This window comes from Anas platyrhynchos, chromosome 14 (assembly GCF_047663525.1).
Source record: "Anas platyrhynchos isolate ZD024472 breed Pekin duck chromosome 14, IASCAAS_PekinDuck_T2T, whole genome shotgun sequence".
Lineage (NCBI taxonomy): Eukaryota > Metazoa > Chordata > Aves > Anseriformes > Anatidae > Anas > Anas platyrhynchos.
Window position 1 is genome coordinate 10,527,577 of NC_092600.1, and position 20,117 is coordinate 10,547,693.

A 20,117-nucleotide genomic window follows, 5' to 3' on the forward strand; every position below is an offset into this window, starting at 1 on the left:
CGCATGCAAATCCACCTCCAGGAGAAGCTTAAGCTAATTCCCAGGCTGGGCAACTGGGAGAGAAAGTCCTAGACGTGGTTCAGAAAAAAAAAATAAAAAAATAAAAAATAAAGAGAAAAAAAAAAAAAGGTAACTATTAAAATGCCAGGATTAGGTTTGTGTGAGAGCTTTAAAAACCACCACCATTATTATCCTTTTAGAGCTGATGCTCTCAGGTAGTCTGCCAGACTAACACAGTGCCACGCGGGCTGAACCTCAAAAGATGATCTTTCACACATTTCAACAGCAACTTAACTCCTCATGAAAGGTGACAAACCGAGTCTCGCTCATCTCAAAAATACAGAAGCTTCAAAGGTAACTTTGAAGTTTTTTTGCCACCAAACGGAATAACACAGAGACATCTTTTCCAAAACAGACTTGCTTTAAACCCTGCACGTAGCTACAACTTTGTCTATAAGGTACCAATATTTCTCCATAATTCCCATTCTACTACACTGGGATCAATCCGGATGGAACCCATAAATATCACTCATATCTGAATGTATTTCTTCCCTTCCCTCCAGGAACCCCCGCAGGGTCAGAGATAAAAAATCAAAAGCAGAAAAGCAAATCATGAGGCAGAACCCCCTGCTGCAAAATGGATGTTAGTTTGAATTATACGTGTATTTCAGAAAAACAGCCGCCCTACTGCTGCTGGCGCTAAGCTTTATTTTATATTCATGTATGACTTCCAGGGAATAGATAAGAAGTTACAAAAACATCCAATCTTCTCCCTCACTACCTCTCCCCGTTTACGATATGGAATAATTGGCAGCATTTATCTTTTGAACATGTAAGTTATTACTGTATTCGTTTCAAAAATAAAAAGTTAAAGGTAGAGTTTACAGCTGGGAGAAGGAGAAGCATGCCACAACTTCGCCAGTAAAGAGCAAATCAAGTTCTCCGCTACAGAACTACTTCAAATGTGACTTCCTGCAGGGCCCAAAATATATACTAATGATGGACTTTCTGACAGCAGGAAGGAAACAATAGGATGCCATATGCTAAAAATTGGTAGGCAGGATTTATTTACTAAGCGACAACAACAAATGATTGGTAGCCTCGAACAACTTATTACTGAATTTACTGAAACACGGAAAAGATGCAGAAAGTTCACAAACCTTCCATTTGTGGTCTTGGTTCACAGGCACTGTTCCTGGATGTTTTATATATAGCATACCCTCAAGAGATGCTGGTATCTGCCTATACCATCAGCCTAACAATTTATGTAAAAGAACAGGCTGAATTATGCCCAGGCTTTAATGAATAACTTGAAATGCGATTCCTGCATGTGACTCTCAAGAGCTCAATTTACATTGGCATATGCTAACATGCTGCAAGATTTAAAACCAGAGTTCCTTAAGTACAATAAGAAGTTCAAAGCAACTTATTTTTGTCTGTGGAAGGAATGATCACAAGGCAGCCTGGAATGCAACGTGACGGCTTTGTTCCTTTTTTAAGCATCCTCTTACTTCACTCCCAAACAATAAGGAAATGGTAACACAAGCAAGTCCCTATCACGCACGCTCAAGGCTCTGCAACAAACCATTTCCCCAGTTTTTGTTTTCACAATAGCAGTGTAAACAAGACACTGATTTTTCCAGGAATATATTTGAAAAAAACCTGTACTACACACTTCCCCACTCCTAATGGGAAAATTAACAGAAAACTGCATTTTGAAATGTGTCAGCACTTTATTTCCTCCGTCTAGATTCAATATGGTATACAGGACTGGACAGCAATACTATTTATTACGACAATTTAAAATCACACGTGAACAACCAAGGCATTTTTAGAATGCTTTCAGAAAGTTGACTCCATCTCCCTAAGCCATTTGTGCACTAACACAAGTGCCAAGATAAATATTATTATGTAACATTACTATAAAAAACTTCAAATTAATTAATTTATTATGAATAATGTTATATACTTTGTCTACCACAAGTGTCCCCACATGCCACAGGCCAAATTCATCCTTTTCTCCCACCTATATGCAATCTTACTGCAGAGCTGAGATCCCTGTTTACAGGATTCCTAAGAAAGTAAAAGCGAAAGAACTTGGCTCTGCGTGCCTGTGAGGACGCTCACCTCTTGCTTATCTAGAAATATGCAAATGACTGAGCCACTCATCTGAAAATCCAACTGTTTTATATATTGAAAGCAAACCCCAAACCTCCTAGCATCACAGCTCCAACAAATAATAAATAAATTAGGATAAGTAAGGATAAATCTACTGTAAGATGTATTTTCAGATTCCCCCTCTCCAGAAGTTCTTACTGTTATACCTAATGCTTAAGTACTAAAGTAAATAAACAATACACAAATCTATATACATCACAATTGTCTCTCAAAATATCTTAAGTAACCAGATTTCAGTCTGTTGCATTGTCATTCACGTATATGCAGAGACTGTCCGCTATGAAAAAATGCTTCTGGATTACTTGATTTAGTATGATATTCCTAGGAGGCTACTAAAAATTAATTGAAATATTTTGAATTTATTTTTTAGGTAGAGCAGCTGGTGGTTTTAGGACACACAATATAAATCCTAAAAGAATTAAATAATTTGTTTTGAATTCCAAACAAAAATGGGGAAAAAAAAGTCTTACAGGCTCTTAATATCTCTTCAAAAAGAAAAACGTAGACAGAAAAGTTAAGCATGGACTTATCTGAATCACTATTTCTGTTCCCAGCAAAATAAACAGCATTTAAAACTTAGTTTTACCTTTTCCTCTTTAATCCTTCAATAAAAAGCATTTCAGAATGCTTAAGAAACGCAACCAGACATCTCAAATGTGGGAAATGCTGTACTTGTTTGTATGTGCACTTTTCACTTGCTCCTCCTAGGCAAGCACACCCCACTATCACAGCCAATATTTCATGCAAGCTAAAGTCTTCTGTATTCAAGTATTCAAGAATCAACTCCTTCATTATATTATATATATATGATTATATATCACCCAGGCTTTCAAGACAAAGAAACCAAATTTTATTTGTTGCAGGTATGCAGAACCCTAGCCAGAAAACCACTAACAGAAAACCACTGACATACTAGTAGCTGCAAGGAAGAAGCTGTATCACAGAAGTTTTGCTGCTTTGCAAATAAAAATGTTTCACAGAGTTTGCAAGCCTTTAGCATGTAATCCAAGTGATCTCGCATGCTCTGATCATCTTCTGTAACAGCAAAGATACTTTCAGAAGAGCCTGTCCCAAAAGACAACCATATATCTAACCGGTGTTACCTGACTTTCTTCTCTAGAAGAGTGCATGTAACAGACCACAGAAATTGAAGTGTGGTGCTGTTACAGTCTTGTTCCCATTTATACTTATGCCTCACTTGTTGCTTGCTTTCTTTAAAACCCATCTCCCTTTTCATTATATCTCCCATTTCTTCTTTATCTTCACATTTAGGAAAAGCACATCGGGCTTTTCATTCTGCTCCTTTCATGCCATTTCTAACTTGATAAACATGACGGTAGAGATTATGCAAAATGTGGCTAACAAGGGACTCAAAGAGCTAACAATTCAACATCAAGGAAAAAAAGTGAACAAAGCAAAAAGACCAAAGACAGGTAGTTGCAGCAGTTTGGGGAGAGAGGCAGGGCGAGCTCTCTGTCTTCTAAAACAAGGCACAGAAACTACTCATGAAATACAGTTCCAAATTAAAGACTTCCTTTGAAGATGATGCAGAATGGCCAGAGACTATCAAAGAATTCAAAATGAAAAAGAAAAAAAAAAAAAAAGCATTTGGTGGACAGTAGTATTGAACAAGACAGAAGATTAAACTCTAAAAGATGACAAAAATATAAAAAAGAAACCAAGAAAACCTTAGAAAAGATTTTACTCAGATTAGCAAGGCTGCTGACATGGTATTCTGCACAACTCTGTTGGCTTTAACGCTTTTCAAGATGAAATCACTGATTTAGATATTGGAACTTTTGGCAATATTTCTGACGTTTTGTAGTGTTTTAAAAATCAGTAACTGCCTCATCACTTGCAGGACATACATTTCTAGGAAACATCTTGTTTAAGGAATATGAAAGGTGTTTAATTTTCCATGCAGACCCCAGAGGTGGGATGGCATGGCAAGGGGCCTATGAGAAATGTTTTTCAAGATTGGATAAAAACAACATAGGCCTCATACTCTAATGAAAGTTAACAGGAATCTTCACATTGATTTCAAAGCTGGACCAGGATCAGAAAACCCTGGGATATTTGTACTGCTCTGTGGTGGCAGGGGAAGGAATTTCCTGGCCTCAAAGGGTGGTTACATTAATACCCTCTAGCTCATTGCTCAATGCCTCACTTTTTGACAGCAGAAATCGAGGTGTTACTTTCGCTTAGCTGAATTAATACCTTACCTCGAAATCCTGAAGGACTGATGTATAAACATCTAATTCTTTGCCACCTGCATCATCAAGATCTATACTTCTGTAGAAATGCAGATGTTATCACTAGCAAATAAATTCTGAAAAAATCCCCGAGCTCTGAGCAGCACCATAAGCTACATACGACTTTTGAGATACACACAATTGAGAGTGTCAATAAATCCAGGGGAATTAATTTATTATAAACAGTAATTCACCTCTTCCAACAGTTATGTTCTGTAATTGAAAACAAATAATAATCCAGCACATTTCAGTACATTTCCCAAATAATTCTGGATGACTGCAAAGACATTTATTATAACATCTTAAATACTGCATCCCTGTCCTGGGATTTTTGCAGTGTTCACAGTAGGATGAAGATTTATAGCAGGCAGAAAGGAAAGCAGCAGTAACCTGCCTACTGCTTTATCCCTTAAATCATATGCATCATGGCACATGGATATGGTGTAAATTATTTACTAGGCAATGTACAGTATTTTCAGGGAGAGTAAAATGGGGCTTGGCTTTTTGCTGTCGATAGCAGAGAATTAAGATGCCAGAGCCAAGGAATAATCAAAGGCAAAATCCCAAACACCTTGACCCCGATGACACGGTGCAGCCTTGGGGCAGGCTGCAACACCTGCATGGGGCTGCCAAGGGAAGGGCAGGCTGTGGTTGCATTTCCATCAGCCTCAACGCTGCCAATTTCAGAGTACCATAAATTAGAAACCCTACAGGCACTGCCCCGTTGGCTCACTGCAGACACCAAACCCAATGCCTGCTCCCACTCAAGCACCATTTCAACACTTCAGCGGAGGGGCCGAAGCACCCGGTGCCCCCCACCCCACTCCCCTTACTGACCCAGGACTCGGCCACCTCAGGAATCCTCCAGAAGGGGGCTGGCAAAAGGGGGCTGTCAGAAGGGGGCTGCCAGAAGCCATCCAGGCCCCAGCTGGTGGCAGCCCCCAGCCCACAGGACGACCACTAAACCTTGGGTCCTGCTAAGGGCCACCTCTGGGCCCACAGCCTGACCAGAGTTGGCAGCTTGAGGCACTGCTCTGCCTCCCAAATCAAGTTTTCCCTTCCTAAATCCCACCAGATTCAGCCTCTCTTACAGAGGGGCATTTGGTTCAGGGCACAAAAACAAATCTCGTAAATGAGACCATTGGAAGATCGGGAATAGGCAGCAAATATAAAACCAGAGCCTTACGGACATCGTGACCACTGCTGCGCAAGGTTAGAGGCCAGTCTATGGCCTGACCTCGATATTTACTAATGGAAGATTTCTGCTAATTCTGGCTGCCCTGGGGATTTCACCTCCCTACCGCCTCGCTGGGTGTTTGTAAGTGAAGGCTCTGGTAAAGTCCCACTGTTGGAAAGGCTGGCCTAAATCAACATACACTTCAGCTACCAGCAAAGGAACTGGAAAAAAAAAGCATAGCAAAAGACTTAAAAATGAAAATATTGAATATTGCCCCCAGATTATGAGTATTTGGTATATATGGAAAGAAAGCACACCCCTATTTAATAGCAATGCTAGAGTTTCCATTCTAACCCAACTGAAAGTGGATTATAACATAGTTGGGAGCTGCTGATTACAAATAAAACTCACCCAGATTCTTTCCCCTATCACAGCCCCGTTAGCAAGGGTTGGAAGCTATTGCTTCCAGATCCAGTTCAGCAGCACTCTGAGATAATGCTACAACTGATTTTACTCTTCATTCATGTGCACTCCAGTCTGAAAATCCCATTAGCCTTTCCTGGTTACTAATGTAGCCAGCAAAATTCAGCAAGACCCCGAGCAAGAAACACCTGATACAGTAAGTCATCCCAAAGACAATTGCAGCAAACCCTGTTGGCGTTCAGTGCTGTCAAGTGAAAGTTTCTGCACATTTTACAGTAAGGTAGATATGTCCAAGTTGCAGGTGAGTAATTCTTAGCTAAGACTGTTGATGCAAGGCACACAAACGAGACCAACTGTGATTCTGTTTGCGTGGTCTGAGGTGAGGCCACCACAGGTCCTGTGTGGAACCCGCTCCCATACAAGGGGCAGCAGAGGCCATAAAGACACCTGCAGCGTCGGGCCGTGGAGGCACAGATCTGCCAGAGGCCTCTGCCTTGCAGGACTCAATAAACAGATCGCGTACCTCTTCGCACAGAACAACCGTAGGGAAGAAACATTCATCTCAGCTGCCAACTTAAAGCTTTCCTCATTGCTATGAAAACATAAAGATGGTTTGGAAACAAAACAGAACCTCAAAATGTATTGTTTTAACTTATAAAATAGCTCAGTGTGTCCTGTGAGAGCATAGAGGGCCACTTACCTAAATAGAATCGTAGCCTTTGTTATTGAGAACCTTGGAAAAAATTGGGCCATATTCTCACCAGTCTCACTGATTTTCTGGGTCATTTAGGAAACCAAATGGCCTATTTTACTCAATTAATACAAACATGTTGCATAATCCATAGAACAAGAAAAGAAACAACTAGTTCACTTTCTTCCCCAATACTCTGAAAATGCCGTCAAAACAGTTTTCATCCCTTTGATCAAAGAACACTTCATAAGGTTCACTGTGGAATCCTCACCTACTTTCTTCACATCTGAAACAGCTTTTCAAATCAACATGAAGGGGCTGATGATTGCTTAAAATATACAGTTAGGTAGATGTCATGTCACTCAGAAAAATCCTGAAGGGTGTCAGTTCTCATCGTTCTGGCTTTCTCATCTCTAAAATGTAGAGCTGCTGTTTGACTTGCTCTACCAGTGTCTGCATGTATATTCTGACCTTACGCTACCTCTAAAGCCTCTCTTTTTGTGCATGAGAATCCTTAGCCTCATTTTTCACCACACAGCTTTCAGACAGATACTGAGCTATTCACACCCCAATTTTAGAGCGCTTCACAGTGCTAGAAGCGGATTTGCTGGTCTGGTTCAATCCATTTCATTTTGCACAATTTCCAGGCAACAACCTTATATCCTGAACTGAACTATAGGATATTTCAGTAATAAAGCAGTCTGCTGCCATAAAGTATTTAAAGACATTTCAGTGTCATTTAACAAGGAAATATTTAGCCAACCTACTACTATTAAAGTAATGCTCAAATTGCCATCTGGAAGACCCAGATTCAAAAATCAGTCTCTGGATCCCGGGCTCAGCTCACGAAGGCCGAATACATTGTGAAGAAGATGCAATTAGTCTCCAGGGAAGGGCTTCTGCAGATTGTCATTGGCTATGCAGAATGCAGCACACTTGCTCATGTGGATAAAAATAACATATTGAAATGGCAGCTGCTCCGCAAAGGAAAAGGATTCGCGCGGGGGTAAAAATATACATTAGAACGAGGAAAAAATGGTAAAACACCTATCATAAGTGCTAAATGGTAATATTGAGTATAGTACATCAATGGTAATTAATATTTATCTTCGAACCTCAAGCAGGAAACACTATTTCATATAGCAAGACAACACAAGAACATAATTATTAGGCTCCTAAATAAACCCGAGGCCAGGACAGCTAATCACCTCAGTCAAGAGGTACATGCTGTGAATGGAATTTTTAAGAATTTCTACTTATAATTTTTACATTATCCCAAACCTGCTACTCTGAACATAGCAATTAAAGATAAAAAGGATTTCTTTAAAGGTCTAAAAGCCAGCGGATTTCAAACTGTGACCTTGTCCACACTCTTGTTTTGAAGGTGTATTTTAACACAGTACCTTTTTCTCTTGAAGTCCACTACAGCACAAAAGGGATGGTGTTAGTGCTATATACTAAACTCATATTAAGTCAATATTAAAGCCTCTCAAGGACTTGGAAGATAGCAGTGAGACCTATTAGATCATCTAAATTATTTCCATGCCATTCTGAGATTGCTCTCTACAGCATGCTTTATTAGTGTCTTGCCCAGGCTATTTTTAAAGTCTCAAACCCAGCAGCTTTTCCCTTATGAGAGTAGCCAACTTCAGTTTAAAAGCATTATATGCACAGATTAACCTAGTTAAAACACAGAACAAAAAACTTCATATGAATCTGCTTATCTAACTGCAGGTGTTTGAAATGGAAAGTAAGATTTTGAACTGACAGTCATCATTTGTGATATTTTAAGAGTTTTAGATCAAAAGTTTCAAAAGATTCCTTTCAATCAGTTTAAATAAAGGTGATGCAAGACAAAGAGAGAAAACAGAATAGACAGAATCTGTTAAGATATAATCTTACACCAACTGATGTTGACGGGAAAAAAAGGCAACACCAAAATGTTTGTGGTCACACAAGCCCTTCTTCAGACGTGACTTGAAATATGTTTTGTACCAGCAAGTTTCAATTTTTTTCCCAGCTGTATCAGTTGGTTTAACTAAAGGTATTTCTTCTTCTTTCAAATCCTGCCTTACCTACAGAGGATCACTGCAGCATTACCACAACACAGGAGATGAGAGCTTGAATAAAGATCCATTCCTAACTGCATTACAGCAAATACATTACTGCATTAAGTCTGCTATGCCAGATAAGCAGCAGTCCAATTCAGTGTACTGCATGTTTCACCACAAGCAAACTTAATGCTTTTGCTGAGGAGACCCTCGAAAAATGAAGAGACTTCTCAACAATGAAGTACTTCACGTAGGCACTTAAATTTTTCATCTTAGTGTTTTATAACAACTAAGCATGAAACAGATGTGTAAAGAACTCAAGAAATAATACCAATAACAAAACCAGACTGGTATCACTGTGTTCCCATCAGTACGACGCAATGCCCACAAAACCCGAGACAAAGCACAGATGACTCTGCAGAGGGGATTAACAACCAAGCTCAAGCAGGAAATTAACGTCTATCAGAACTATGTGTTCTTTGCTGATACACTTACTCCATCATCCTTAAAACACTGAAAGCACTCAAAAAAATAAAAGATTGCAATTGCAAAGAATCTTTTCAAAGCATTTAATCTAAAACTCACACTACCCTGGTTTAGTTGCTGAATATAAATACGTATCAATCTGACTGTGTTAAATTCAAATTTTAAGGGAGATTTTATTTGTCACCTTGGGTTGTTACCTTGCTAGATTTGAGTAGCTAAAACCTTGGTTGGGCCCGTCCAACAGTTGAACAGAAGGTGTCAGAGCAAATCCCAGGTGCTGCAGTCAAGGAAGGGCACCTGACTTTTGGTTCAGTGCACAGTGCTGGGGCATAGGATAATGCCATTTCCAGGCAGAACATAAAACAGACGAAAGCCTTTACTACTTGTCATTAATGAAAGCCTGACCCCAACCACATAAATAGGGATTTTATTTTTTTAAATTTTTAGTTCATCCAGCATTGCTTTCTGTACACACTGAGCTCCCCGTGTCATTTCCATAGCAAAGTATGTCTTGGTATTTCTCATACTGGATTAATAATCAACCCTGTATTACTGCACAGTACTGGGGATGTGAAACACAAACTGCATTTCAGACCAAAGAGAATGCAACAAACAAGTTATTGCCAATTAATCAAAGGTCAGTCTTCTGAGTAAGAGCCACTATTAGAACATGCCAGATTTCATTAACACCACAGGCCTTGACATCAAAAGAAATTTACTTTCAGAAACCACAAGTCCAGCTTTGTTTTTTAGTGGTCTCATGACTGGTAACAAAACTGAATCACTGGAGTACAAATGAGTAGAAATAAGAGTTTGACTACTTTCACTTACACAATTAACCCTCAAACTGATGTAGATTCCTCATTTTACAGAATAAGAAACTAAACTTCTGAATTTTAACCCATAAGTAGTTTCTACTCAGGTTTAGATAAGGATGTAGACATTACTTTGAGTATTTTGTAAGTTGAGGTATTTTCAAAGAAATACTACCTTTGCTAAAAAAAAAAAAAAAAAAAAAAAAAAAAAAAAAAGGTAAGTCCCAACTGCAAGTCAGTTTAACATACCCCCCTTTCTTTCCCAGTGTCAAAAAGAATTCTGCATTCAAGGTGGCAAAAATGAAAAGAAAGGCAAAGGGATTAAAAAGTCAGAAATGCTCAGTGTTCTCAAAATGATGTACTTAAAACTCACTCTTCCCCAGGACTGAAAGAACTATGACTTCAAGCAAGAAAGCACTACAAAGCAGAAAGTTATGTCTCACTGATCTGCTTAAGATCCCGAAGCTGATCATTTTTACAGGCTGCACACATTGTATCTATTAAAAACAACACTGGCAACTTACACAAAAGATCAGCTTATGTTTGTGTTTCGCATTGTTTTACATAAAGACAAAACACACTCCAGTGCTCATGTGCTGCAATCACTTCATCTAGGGACAACTGCAAAAAGGAGGCCTATCCGAGCTGACCCACATGCACTTGGTGCACATTATAACTTTATTTTTCCTAACCAAAACTGAAGTTTCTTATCCTAAGTAAGCATGTCTTCCCAATTATTTATTGCAGGAAATAGTCTCTTGCTAAATTTACCTTTCAGTGAATCATTTTCAGCTCTCATTATGTCAATTAGTGAATTCTCCAGTGAATGCATGTCGAAAGTCCTTGTACGATCCTGCAAGCAAATAAAAACAAACACAGTTTAGGAAACACAGTGTTAAAAAAACAAAAACAACAACAAAAACTACCCAAAACATAAAAACTTCAGATTTTTTCTATATCACTACAACAGACTTAAGCTAAAGCACATGCTTATATGCCCCTGAAGTCAAATACAAAAAATTAGAATATTCTGAATATAAATCCAATCCATATTTATCATAACCAATTATTTCTTTAATAAACCCCAATTCATTTTTTATTTTTTTTTTTTTTTTTCGCTCTGCAGTTCAACTTCGTTAAAAAATAATTTAAGTTCATGGGTAGGAGGTGAAGATAGATCCTGGGAGAGAGAATTGCAAAGAGAAGTCATAAAACAGGCATTTCAGCCTGAACTAGAGAAAATCTGAATTCCAGAAACACATAGCTTTACCTTCACCTAAACTACTACCCCATAAAATTAAATAATCTAATTCTGCACAGTCAAATCAAATTCTGCATAATTATAAAGTATTGCACACAAGGAGTAGTGCCACCTTGTAAACCAGACTACTTGACCAAGTTACCTCTGGTTTTTAATTCCCTGAATTCACAAGTTTGATATTCCAAGCATTACTCAAACAGAAGGCTTCAGAAAATATGAGGCAAGATGTCTAATGTGCCTAACCATCCAAAGACACAGATATGTCTCAGGTTTTCCCAACTAAAACAACACATTCCGCATCTCGCAAATCTGATGTTACATTGACATAACACAAAATATCCTGGCTCTGCATTTTAATTAGTAAATTCAGGATAACCAAACTTTGAAATCTTTACACTATCACCAAAGGTCGCTAACGGAAACAAAAAATCCCCCATTCATGGAATTATTCACTTATCCCTGTTATCCATTTATTTATTGATTTGGAGATTTGTAGAAACACTCGGCTGGAATTTTGTATATTAATCAACCTCACATTTAATTTTCCCGAGTCCAAGGACTCCAATATTGTTTCCAAAGGTTTTATTTCATGCATCTTTTAAGAGATTCATCTCCGAACTGAAATCAAGCATGGAAAGTATCTGTTGACATAAGGAGGCAGGAGATTACAACATTATTTGGTCTAACCTGCTTCTCTGCAACCACCATTATTAACGCAGTGAAAATGCATTTCTTGTCCTTAACTCTAGCTGTGAAGCTGAAACTTCTCCAAAGCAAACAGATCCAGATTTGATCATGTTTCAAACTAGTGAATTCAGAAAGGGAATGCCCCTCTGATATACAGCTGAACACAATGCCCCTACTGCCAGTAATGGAGTGCTAAAGCGGTATCAATGGCAGTGCTGTAAGAGGCATTCTTTGTATCAGACAACGATCAGTCACCTTGGACTTTAACCACTTAATACTATTTTAAGAGCAGGAATCCACTAGCTAGTAGAGTCCTGATCCATTTTCAAATTTGTAAGTTACATTCCAACTGCTAAAAAATCCTGTTTTCTAACTAAATTTTCGGACAGTTTTCCTTTCCTTGGAACAGTGTATTACTGATGCAGGACCGGCGAAGCATTTCTACCCGGATGTGCTGAATTTCAAACAGCATCAGAAAGATCAGAGTTGGGAACCATTTGCTTTATTAGTCTAGACCAAAATTAAATTTGCTATGAAAACCATAGCGTGGCCCTGTCTCCCCACAGCGCTTATTTCCTTGGTCATCTACATTACATTGATGCATCTTAGAGAAACTATTGCAAGCATTTGGATTCTTTAGTTTCACAAGTTTCCTACTGGTTTCTTAGTAATATGGCGATATTCTGGTAATATTTAGTTTATTGTTTTGGTTTATACATTACTAGTTACAAACTTCAGTTACACTAAAATACCTGAGGAGAAGTGGGTCCTGTGGTCTGCATGCTGGACCCACTGGGATCCAGCAGCTCTATAACTGGGGAATGGATACTGGAAGAGTCTCTACATTTTCAGCAGTCTTCCTAAAGTGACAAAAATAGCCTAAGACACAGATGGGAACATTTTCTGAAAACCCAACATGCTTCAGAAGGTCCTCTTTTTCTTCCTTTCTGCTATTCTGCCTTTCATATTGCCTTGTGTTCCTTTGTGTGGAATTAACTTCATCTCCAACCTATGAACAGCTGTAAAATTCATACAGGGTGAGGAAACTGAGCAGTCTCAGGTCTCTGCTGAATTTGTGGCACTTAGCATTTCAGTTGTCTGAGAGAAACGAAGGGTAAAACCAAAGCCAAATGACTTCTGATGTACTGTGCTGCGTATGTGCTGCACTGCATGAGCCCTAAGACAGTCTCCGGTCTCTAAAATATCTGTGTTATGCTGGATTGAGCTATAGTAACAAACAGAGGGTTTTGCTGCAGTAGGTAGTATCTAACATTGAGAACAGAGCTTAAACATTTGAGGAGGAAAAAGTAAAATGGAATCGAAGTGGTTAGCTGATAGGAACACCATATTGTCCAGTGGAAGCAGCGTGGTGAGGAGGTTACAGTTTTCCCCTTTTAGCATAAAGTCCATACGCTTCTAACCATACTGCAGACACTTTAAAACATGGCGCTGTGCACCAACACAAAGATTAATTGGTTGTATTCCTACCTGCAGCCATTAACAATGACATAAAAAGCGGGACTGGCTAGGGAACACACCTGAAATACAGCCTGCATTCAAATTCCCCCTTTCCAGTGGTCCCAGCAACCTGTCACAGTAACCAACAAAGCTGTCACAGGCTAGAGCACTCTTGAGATGCTGATCCAGTACTATTTTGTGGGAAGATGAGTCTCATTCCTCAGCTGTTTGAAACAGTTTGCTCCTCCGTGTCTCCACTCATTGATTAGATAGCAAACCACATTAAACACAACACTAGGAACCACTATGAACTGTTAAACTGAGTTTGGGTATGTTCCTGAAATGAATGCAGTGCTCCACCTCTCTGGGAATGCAGAATAATTTCAAGAACTTGGCATATAAGTAAACCTGTACACATTATCCCATGAAAAGATGTCTCTCTTATAAATGACCTAAATAAAAACTAGCCAAAATGAAATCAGCAGTTTGCACACTTATTATAAAAGAACTCCACTAATTTAGCTGACTACCTACCAAGCTACTGAAAGGATCCATGCTACTAGGGAAAGTCAGCATTGGTAGTATTGTTTTAGATTTTTTGTAAAATTTAAATACATTTTATTCTGAGACTGCTTTGAAAAGAGTCGTGTGAGTTTTGCCAATCTTAATTTCCAAGATGATCAGCACATTCTATCAGTATTTACACATATATCGAAATACACATGTAACTTACACACAATATATCTAAGGGCTGAATATATTTAAGGACTGAAGCCGTGTTAGCAGTGGTGGCTGTACTACTGGATACATGTATAACTCTGCATTTAATTCCATGACATCAAAAAGCTGCAACAATCAAAATATTGATCACTGGCAGGTATCTAAATCTGGGAAAGAGCTATTCTCAGATACACATTAATTACAAGTTATAAAGCAAGTGAGTCACGCTGTGCTCAGTAGAAAAAAGTATGTTTTCTTCAAGATACTTCTTGTAAAGAAAATTAATAACAGTGTAATGATGTTTTTAATGGATTGATTCACGAAGTCACAATGCTTTCCTTGGAGCTGGACTGCTTACTGTACTCTTATTTACTTACTTATTTGTAAGGAAAAGATAGAGGGATAATGACTACCCTCGAAGAAAGCAAAGTGTATAAATTCCAGTAACAAAGTAAGTTAACTACAATCTGATGTTATTTACACAGATTGATCACAAAACCTTAGCTTTGCAACAGTGTGTTTTACTATATCTAAAAGTTTGTTTTATCAGAGAGCTCAAAGGGCACTCACATTTACCCTTGGGAAACTGGAAGAGAGGTTAGAAAGACATCAGGCTGAATGCAAGACCAAGAAAAAAAATTAAGCTGCAGTCTTAACACATGACTACATTTAAAATGTCATCCAATATTTTACAAGACATTCATTAAATACCATTTTGAAAAAGTGGCATTGTTTTCACAAAATATACAAGGTGGCAGCTAGCAGATCTGGTTAAGGGAGAGCATCGAAATGGTCAATATTCTACAGCAGCAAACATGCCAATTTCAAACTAAACCCTCTCCAGCTTTGTCTACAGAAAAAGCAAAAATATCCTGATTCTTCTAGTGGCTAGAAAGCATTTATAACTAGAAGAGTGTTCATGACAATGCAATCTCCATGTTAAAGCAGTCAGTAGAACCCAGGACTTCAGAGCTACAACTCCATCATGGGATTCATGCAGTATGGGCAAACCACTCCACCTCTCTGACCACAGGCTTTTCCCCACTGACATCCAGACAGGTTATTTTACCTTTAGAGGTCTTGTGAAAAATGGAGCCACTTGTAAATAAGAATTTTAATTGCTATTCCATTTATATTTTTCAAAGTTCAAAGACATTTTGTTCCAAAAAAAAGTCATGTGGTACCAAGCACGTACACGTGTATAAGATGTGCTACTATAAAAAAGATATTAAAAATGATTTTTGATGAACAGGAAGATCATGCTTGACACTCAGAAATCCCATACCTGAGGTCTCCTATACATCAGAAAAAAACATAGGTCTAAATTTAGTAATTAAAGTGCAGACCCATTGTATTTAACCCGCACCCATGGCATTATCATCACCTGAACAATTAATATTCAAGAAGTTCAGAGTTTCTATTGAGTGTTTCCCAAGATGAGCCCACCGGTGCTAAAACCCCAAACTGCACAAAAAGTAAAGCCTGGCGAGGTATGAGCACCTGCTGGTAGCTGAGGCTGTACCTAATCTTAGGAAATCTGGTTTCTCTGAAGACTGAAGAATCAATAATAACACAAAGTCTGCCACTGAGTTAGGCAATTTATTGAAGGTGATTAAGCAGGATTTACGAAGCAGGTGTAATTAGAAAACCGGGGCTTGCTTTATTTATTTAAATCTTTGTCAAATCAGAATACCTGTGAAAAGTAGAAAACTGACAGCTGCATTTGCTACCCTTATTACAGCCCAGGAAGCCTGAAACTTTTGGAAACCTTGTACCCATTTCCCACAATTAAAGAGCCTGATGTCTCAGGCAAAGTACAGCGTGCTGGGAGAGGTAGATTGTAGGCACTAACAGCAGTTTGACATCTTTCTATTAATTGCAAAGCAAATTTGGACTTGATTATACTTCTGGGTAGGCTTCTCCTCCTTCCCACCGCCTTGCAAAGGCCCTGTTCCAGCTTCCCATCCAGTCTGCAGTGAATTAAAGGCTTGGAGTAAACAGGTTTTTCCTGAAAGGATGTTGCTGGATGCTGCCCTGAGCATCTCTTAGAGCTTCACCAGGGAACAATATGAAAAAGTTGGAAAAGTTAAGTGGCGGATGGATGACACAGGAGCTTTTTTGGGAGGGAGCACTTCTGCTTTTGTCAAACTTGAAGTTTTTTTAAGTGTTAGAAATTACAGACCTCCATAAAAATTTCCAGTAACATGCCTGATTCTATTTTAGCCACATATTAAGTTTTTTTATGTACCTTCTATAAATTATGTTCCACAGTATCTTGTGTTCTTGGTCTTTGTGCTGGGCTGCTAAGTATGCAATTCATTTTCAAAGCAAAATGCTTAATAAGAGTACTCCTTTTAATCTTTGGAAAATACAAACATAATTCAAATAGCTTTTCACAAAAGCTCCCTTTAAAAAGAAACCCTGAGGTCAAAAACGCACAGGAGGGCCAAAGCCGGCGTATTAACGTCAGTAGTAAGTTTATAAAACAAGAACAGTGTTAACTTCCACAGTACTTAACTTGTGCATGTCATACCACATTAGAGTGCTCCTAATTCCACAGGCCAATAGCTGTGGGGAACAGCACACAAAACACTAATTACTGCACAGCTGATGGAGTCATAGAAAAAAGGGGTGAACAGACATTTAAAAACCCAGCTTCGAGTATTTACTCTAAAATGATAGCTTGAAATTTCTCGGCATGGTTGCTGCGGCTAGAAAGGAGAAGAAAAGCCCGCAAAACTTTCTGCAAAAGCAGCAGCCTCGCTTTCTGCAACCAGCCTTATGGGAAGGCTCCTCAGCAACAAAGAACAAATATTAAAATGAAAAGGCATGGTAAAGAAATTTCCTTGCAAAATTCCTCCAAGAGGAAAGCTTGGCAAATGCACTCAAGAGGGCTTTTTTTTTAATTCCAAATTCCTGGGAATTTGTTTGTTTTAACATGCTTATTAAATCAGCCCATTTCTATGGGCAAACAAATCATGACGTATAGCTTAGAATTAAAACACAGTCTGTAATCATGGATGTGTTTTCTCAAACCTTCCATATCTGCCTGAGGGAGAGAAAGTCCCTCTGGCACAGCCCCTCGGTGGATTTGGAAGGGGTTACATACCTGGAAGCTAGCCACTGAAGAAGAAAGGAAAAAACATTTTTGAACAAGTGGATATAATGAACTGCTCTCCAGTACAAAATTCTTTGAAATGAGCAGTTATTGTCAAGCTTGATTCCAGGAAGAAACGCAAATTATTTTGAATTATTTTTACAGAAAGCTGAACACTATTGCTTAATCTGCTAGTGCCTTCAAAAGACCGATTTAAAAAACAGCACCACACATGTGAAGATGAGATCTGGAAACCTGGAAATGCCTATCAAAGCAAGATTTATGCATTGCATAACAGGCAGGATGTTCCACTCTCATGAGGAAGTGCAAGTACATAGCAAAAGGAAAGCCAAAACAATCTTGAGGGCAACGCTGCAGTAAAATGCAATTACTGAACACTCAGTTTGCCAGTGCTGCAAGGAGGGAATAGAAGGAATAATTTTAAAAATCTGTAGCTTTGTAAGATGTAACAGTCACAGTCAAGATATTTCCTTTTATTAACTCCCAGGGAAGGCTGTTGTATCCAAAAACACATTATTATTTTTTTTAATTTTTATTCAGGAACCATTCTTTCATTTGGAGACCATTTCCTTTTAAAATGAATACACAAAGAACAATGGCTTTTCTCTTTTCAAAATATCTTTGAAGGGGGAAGGCTGCCCAGTGAGTGGTTAAAACACAGTATCGAAACTTAATTTCATTAACAGATTTGGTAATAGTCTTCCCTGACCTCGCCTCAAGTTCCATCTCTGCAACGTGAGGATCCTACCGATGTGCTGCTTCTGAAGTGTTACGAGACCGAATTCCAAATGAAAAATAGTTGTGACAAACACCACAGTGTTTTGCATGAAGCTCTCAAATACCAGCCAGGCCACCACCAAATTGTAAGATTATCAAGCATCTCAAGGCAGCATTTTCCTTTTATCTGCGCCGTTTGGAATGCCCATTTCGTCTCAAGCGTCCCAGGGCCAGGGGCAGAAGTATTTGAAGTGAGCAGCAGTTCCCATTAGTGGCTCATGGGGACATTATGCAATGTTGTCCTCTCCAAAGAGGAAATTAGCACTTACGCTTGGTTACCCTAAGATTTCCATCAAAACACAGACTTCTGTTTCACCAGGCTTTAGAGTAAAGATAACCTTTGGGGGAAAAAAAGAAAAAAAAAAAAGCGATCCCCAAATATCTGCAATTACTGGTTTACATCTTGCTTTATAAAGGTACTAATTTTCACTAGACTGCAGCAACACTTGTTAATGATTTAAGCAGCAAAACATAAATATTGCATGAAAGGGATAGTTGTATCAAATTACCCCATTATGTTGCTGCAGCAAAGACAGCTTTCAGTTATTTCCTAAATAGGAATCTAAGAAGATTCCAGTAACAAAATAGCCTTGTCCAGCACATGATTGTATCAAGGAGGATAGTGCATGTAATATATACATATATATGCATAAACACAAAAATACAATAAGCAAAACTCCTTATTTCTGCTTTGAATCAGGAATATAATCAGCATAATCAAGAAAAAAATAAAAAATACAACAATGGTCAAATTTTACATCATTTGTTTCCAGTGATTCAAAAATCCAGTACGCTTTCCAAATACAAAGGACCAAGTAACCAAAGGAGATTAAAAAAAAAAAAAAAAAGTTATAAAAAGCAGTCATCCAAGATGGCTTCAAAATTAATCAGCATCTTTCTAGGTCTGCAGTGCTGAAGTCCTGTTTTGCTGCCCTGCCCTTTTCTTCACAGAAGTGATAGTAACAGACTGGAAAGCACTTCACTCCAACACTTTCCTTTTCTTGGCATGAAGAAGTGTCAGACTTGGTCTTGACATGTACAGCTTCATCTCAGCGTTTAAGTAAACAGATACCAACATGCTACACAAGAATTATTTCTTTACCACGACCAAAATAAGCGTGTCTGATGTTTTATGTTTGGAACACAACCCAAAAGCCAAGGTTGACGTTGTCGATTTCCTGAAATTTCCTTGATATCGGACCAAGCACGTTTCTATTGGAGCACATACATTTGGGCCTTACACACAGCAGCAAGAACATGCTCGATCTCATTCTGTCACTCTGTACATCAGCTATGTGTCAGGGTACAGAATGAATTAAACTGCGAGCCAAGTATTGCTGCAGTGAGGCTGAAAAAAGACTGACTCCAGCTGTGTCCCTTTTTCGACTGGTTTCAGTGAATAAATTTGGTTTGCTGGACACAGGTTCGTTATATTAATTAGAAATCCCCATATTAACATCAATTATGCGATGCATTGTGAATTTGCATGGGCTCTACCTGATACCCAACCAGCTAGCAGCTCTGCAGTAGGAAAAAAAGGTCTCTAATGGAAAGTTAGTGCCAGCAGCTGCCCTGGTGTCTGAAGGCTGCATATGCTGGCCCTGCAAACCCAGCAGAAACTGAACAGGTTACACTCAGAACTAAACCTTTCCTACGTCCAAATCCACCGTGCCATTCTTACACATATTTATATTTCTCTAGGGTGGTTGGTAACATGAGGCATATTGCACAGTTCTTATCTCCTGATCTCTCAAATTATTTTAAAGTAGGTCACCCTGCTTCTTACACCATGGCTAGAAATACTGCAGTCATTTTGAAATTTTCACTTTTGCCCTCATTTGAAGATGTTTAAAAAAAAACAAAAACACTAAATGTCAAAGAATTCTTGGGCTTATGAATCCACATTAAAGGACTTCACAAAAGTCATACACACACAAAAAAACAAGTTTTAACTAATGGTCAGGTGAAGAGTTTTAATTTTTACTGCAAGTGAGGATCAGCAGTATACAGTTCTTTTCAGATT

General features: G+C 38.6%; 1 protein-coding gene across 4 annotated transcripts in view; it reads right to left on the reverse strand.

Moving 5' to 3' along the window:
* The window catches only part of CPEB4 (cytoplasmic polyadenylation element binding protein 4), a 43,334-nt gene that overhangs the window by 19,466 nt on the left and 3,751 nt on the right, over positions 1–20,117 (reverse strand). For all 4 annotated transcript variants that reach the window (XM_027468724.3, XM_072023311.1, XM_072023312.1 and 1 more), the window contains one exon: positions 10,845–10,926. In XM_027468724.3, coding sequence (XP_027324525.1) covers positions 10,845–10,926 — 82 coding nt within the window. The remainder of the gene's footprint in view (positions 1–10,844; positions 10,927–20,117) is intronic.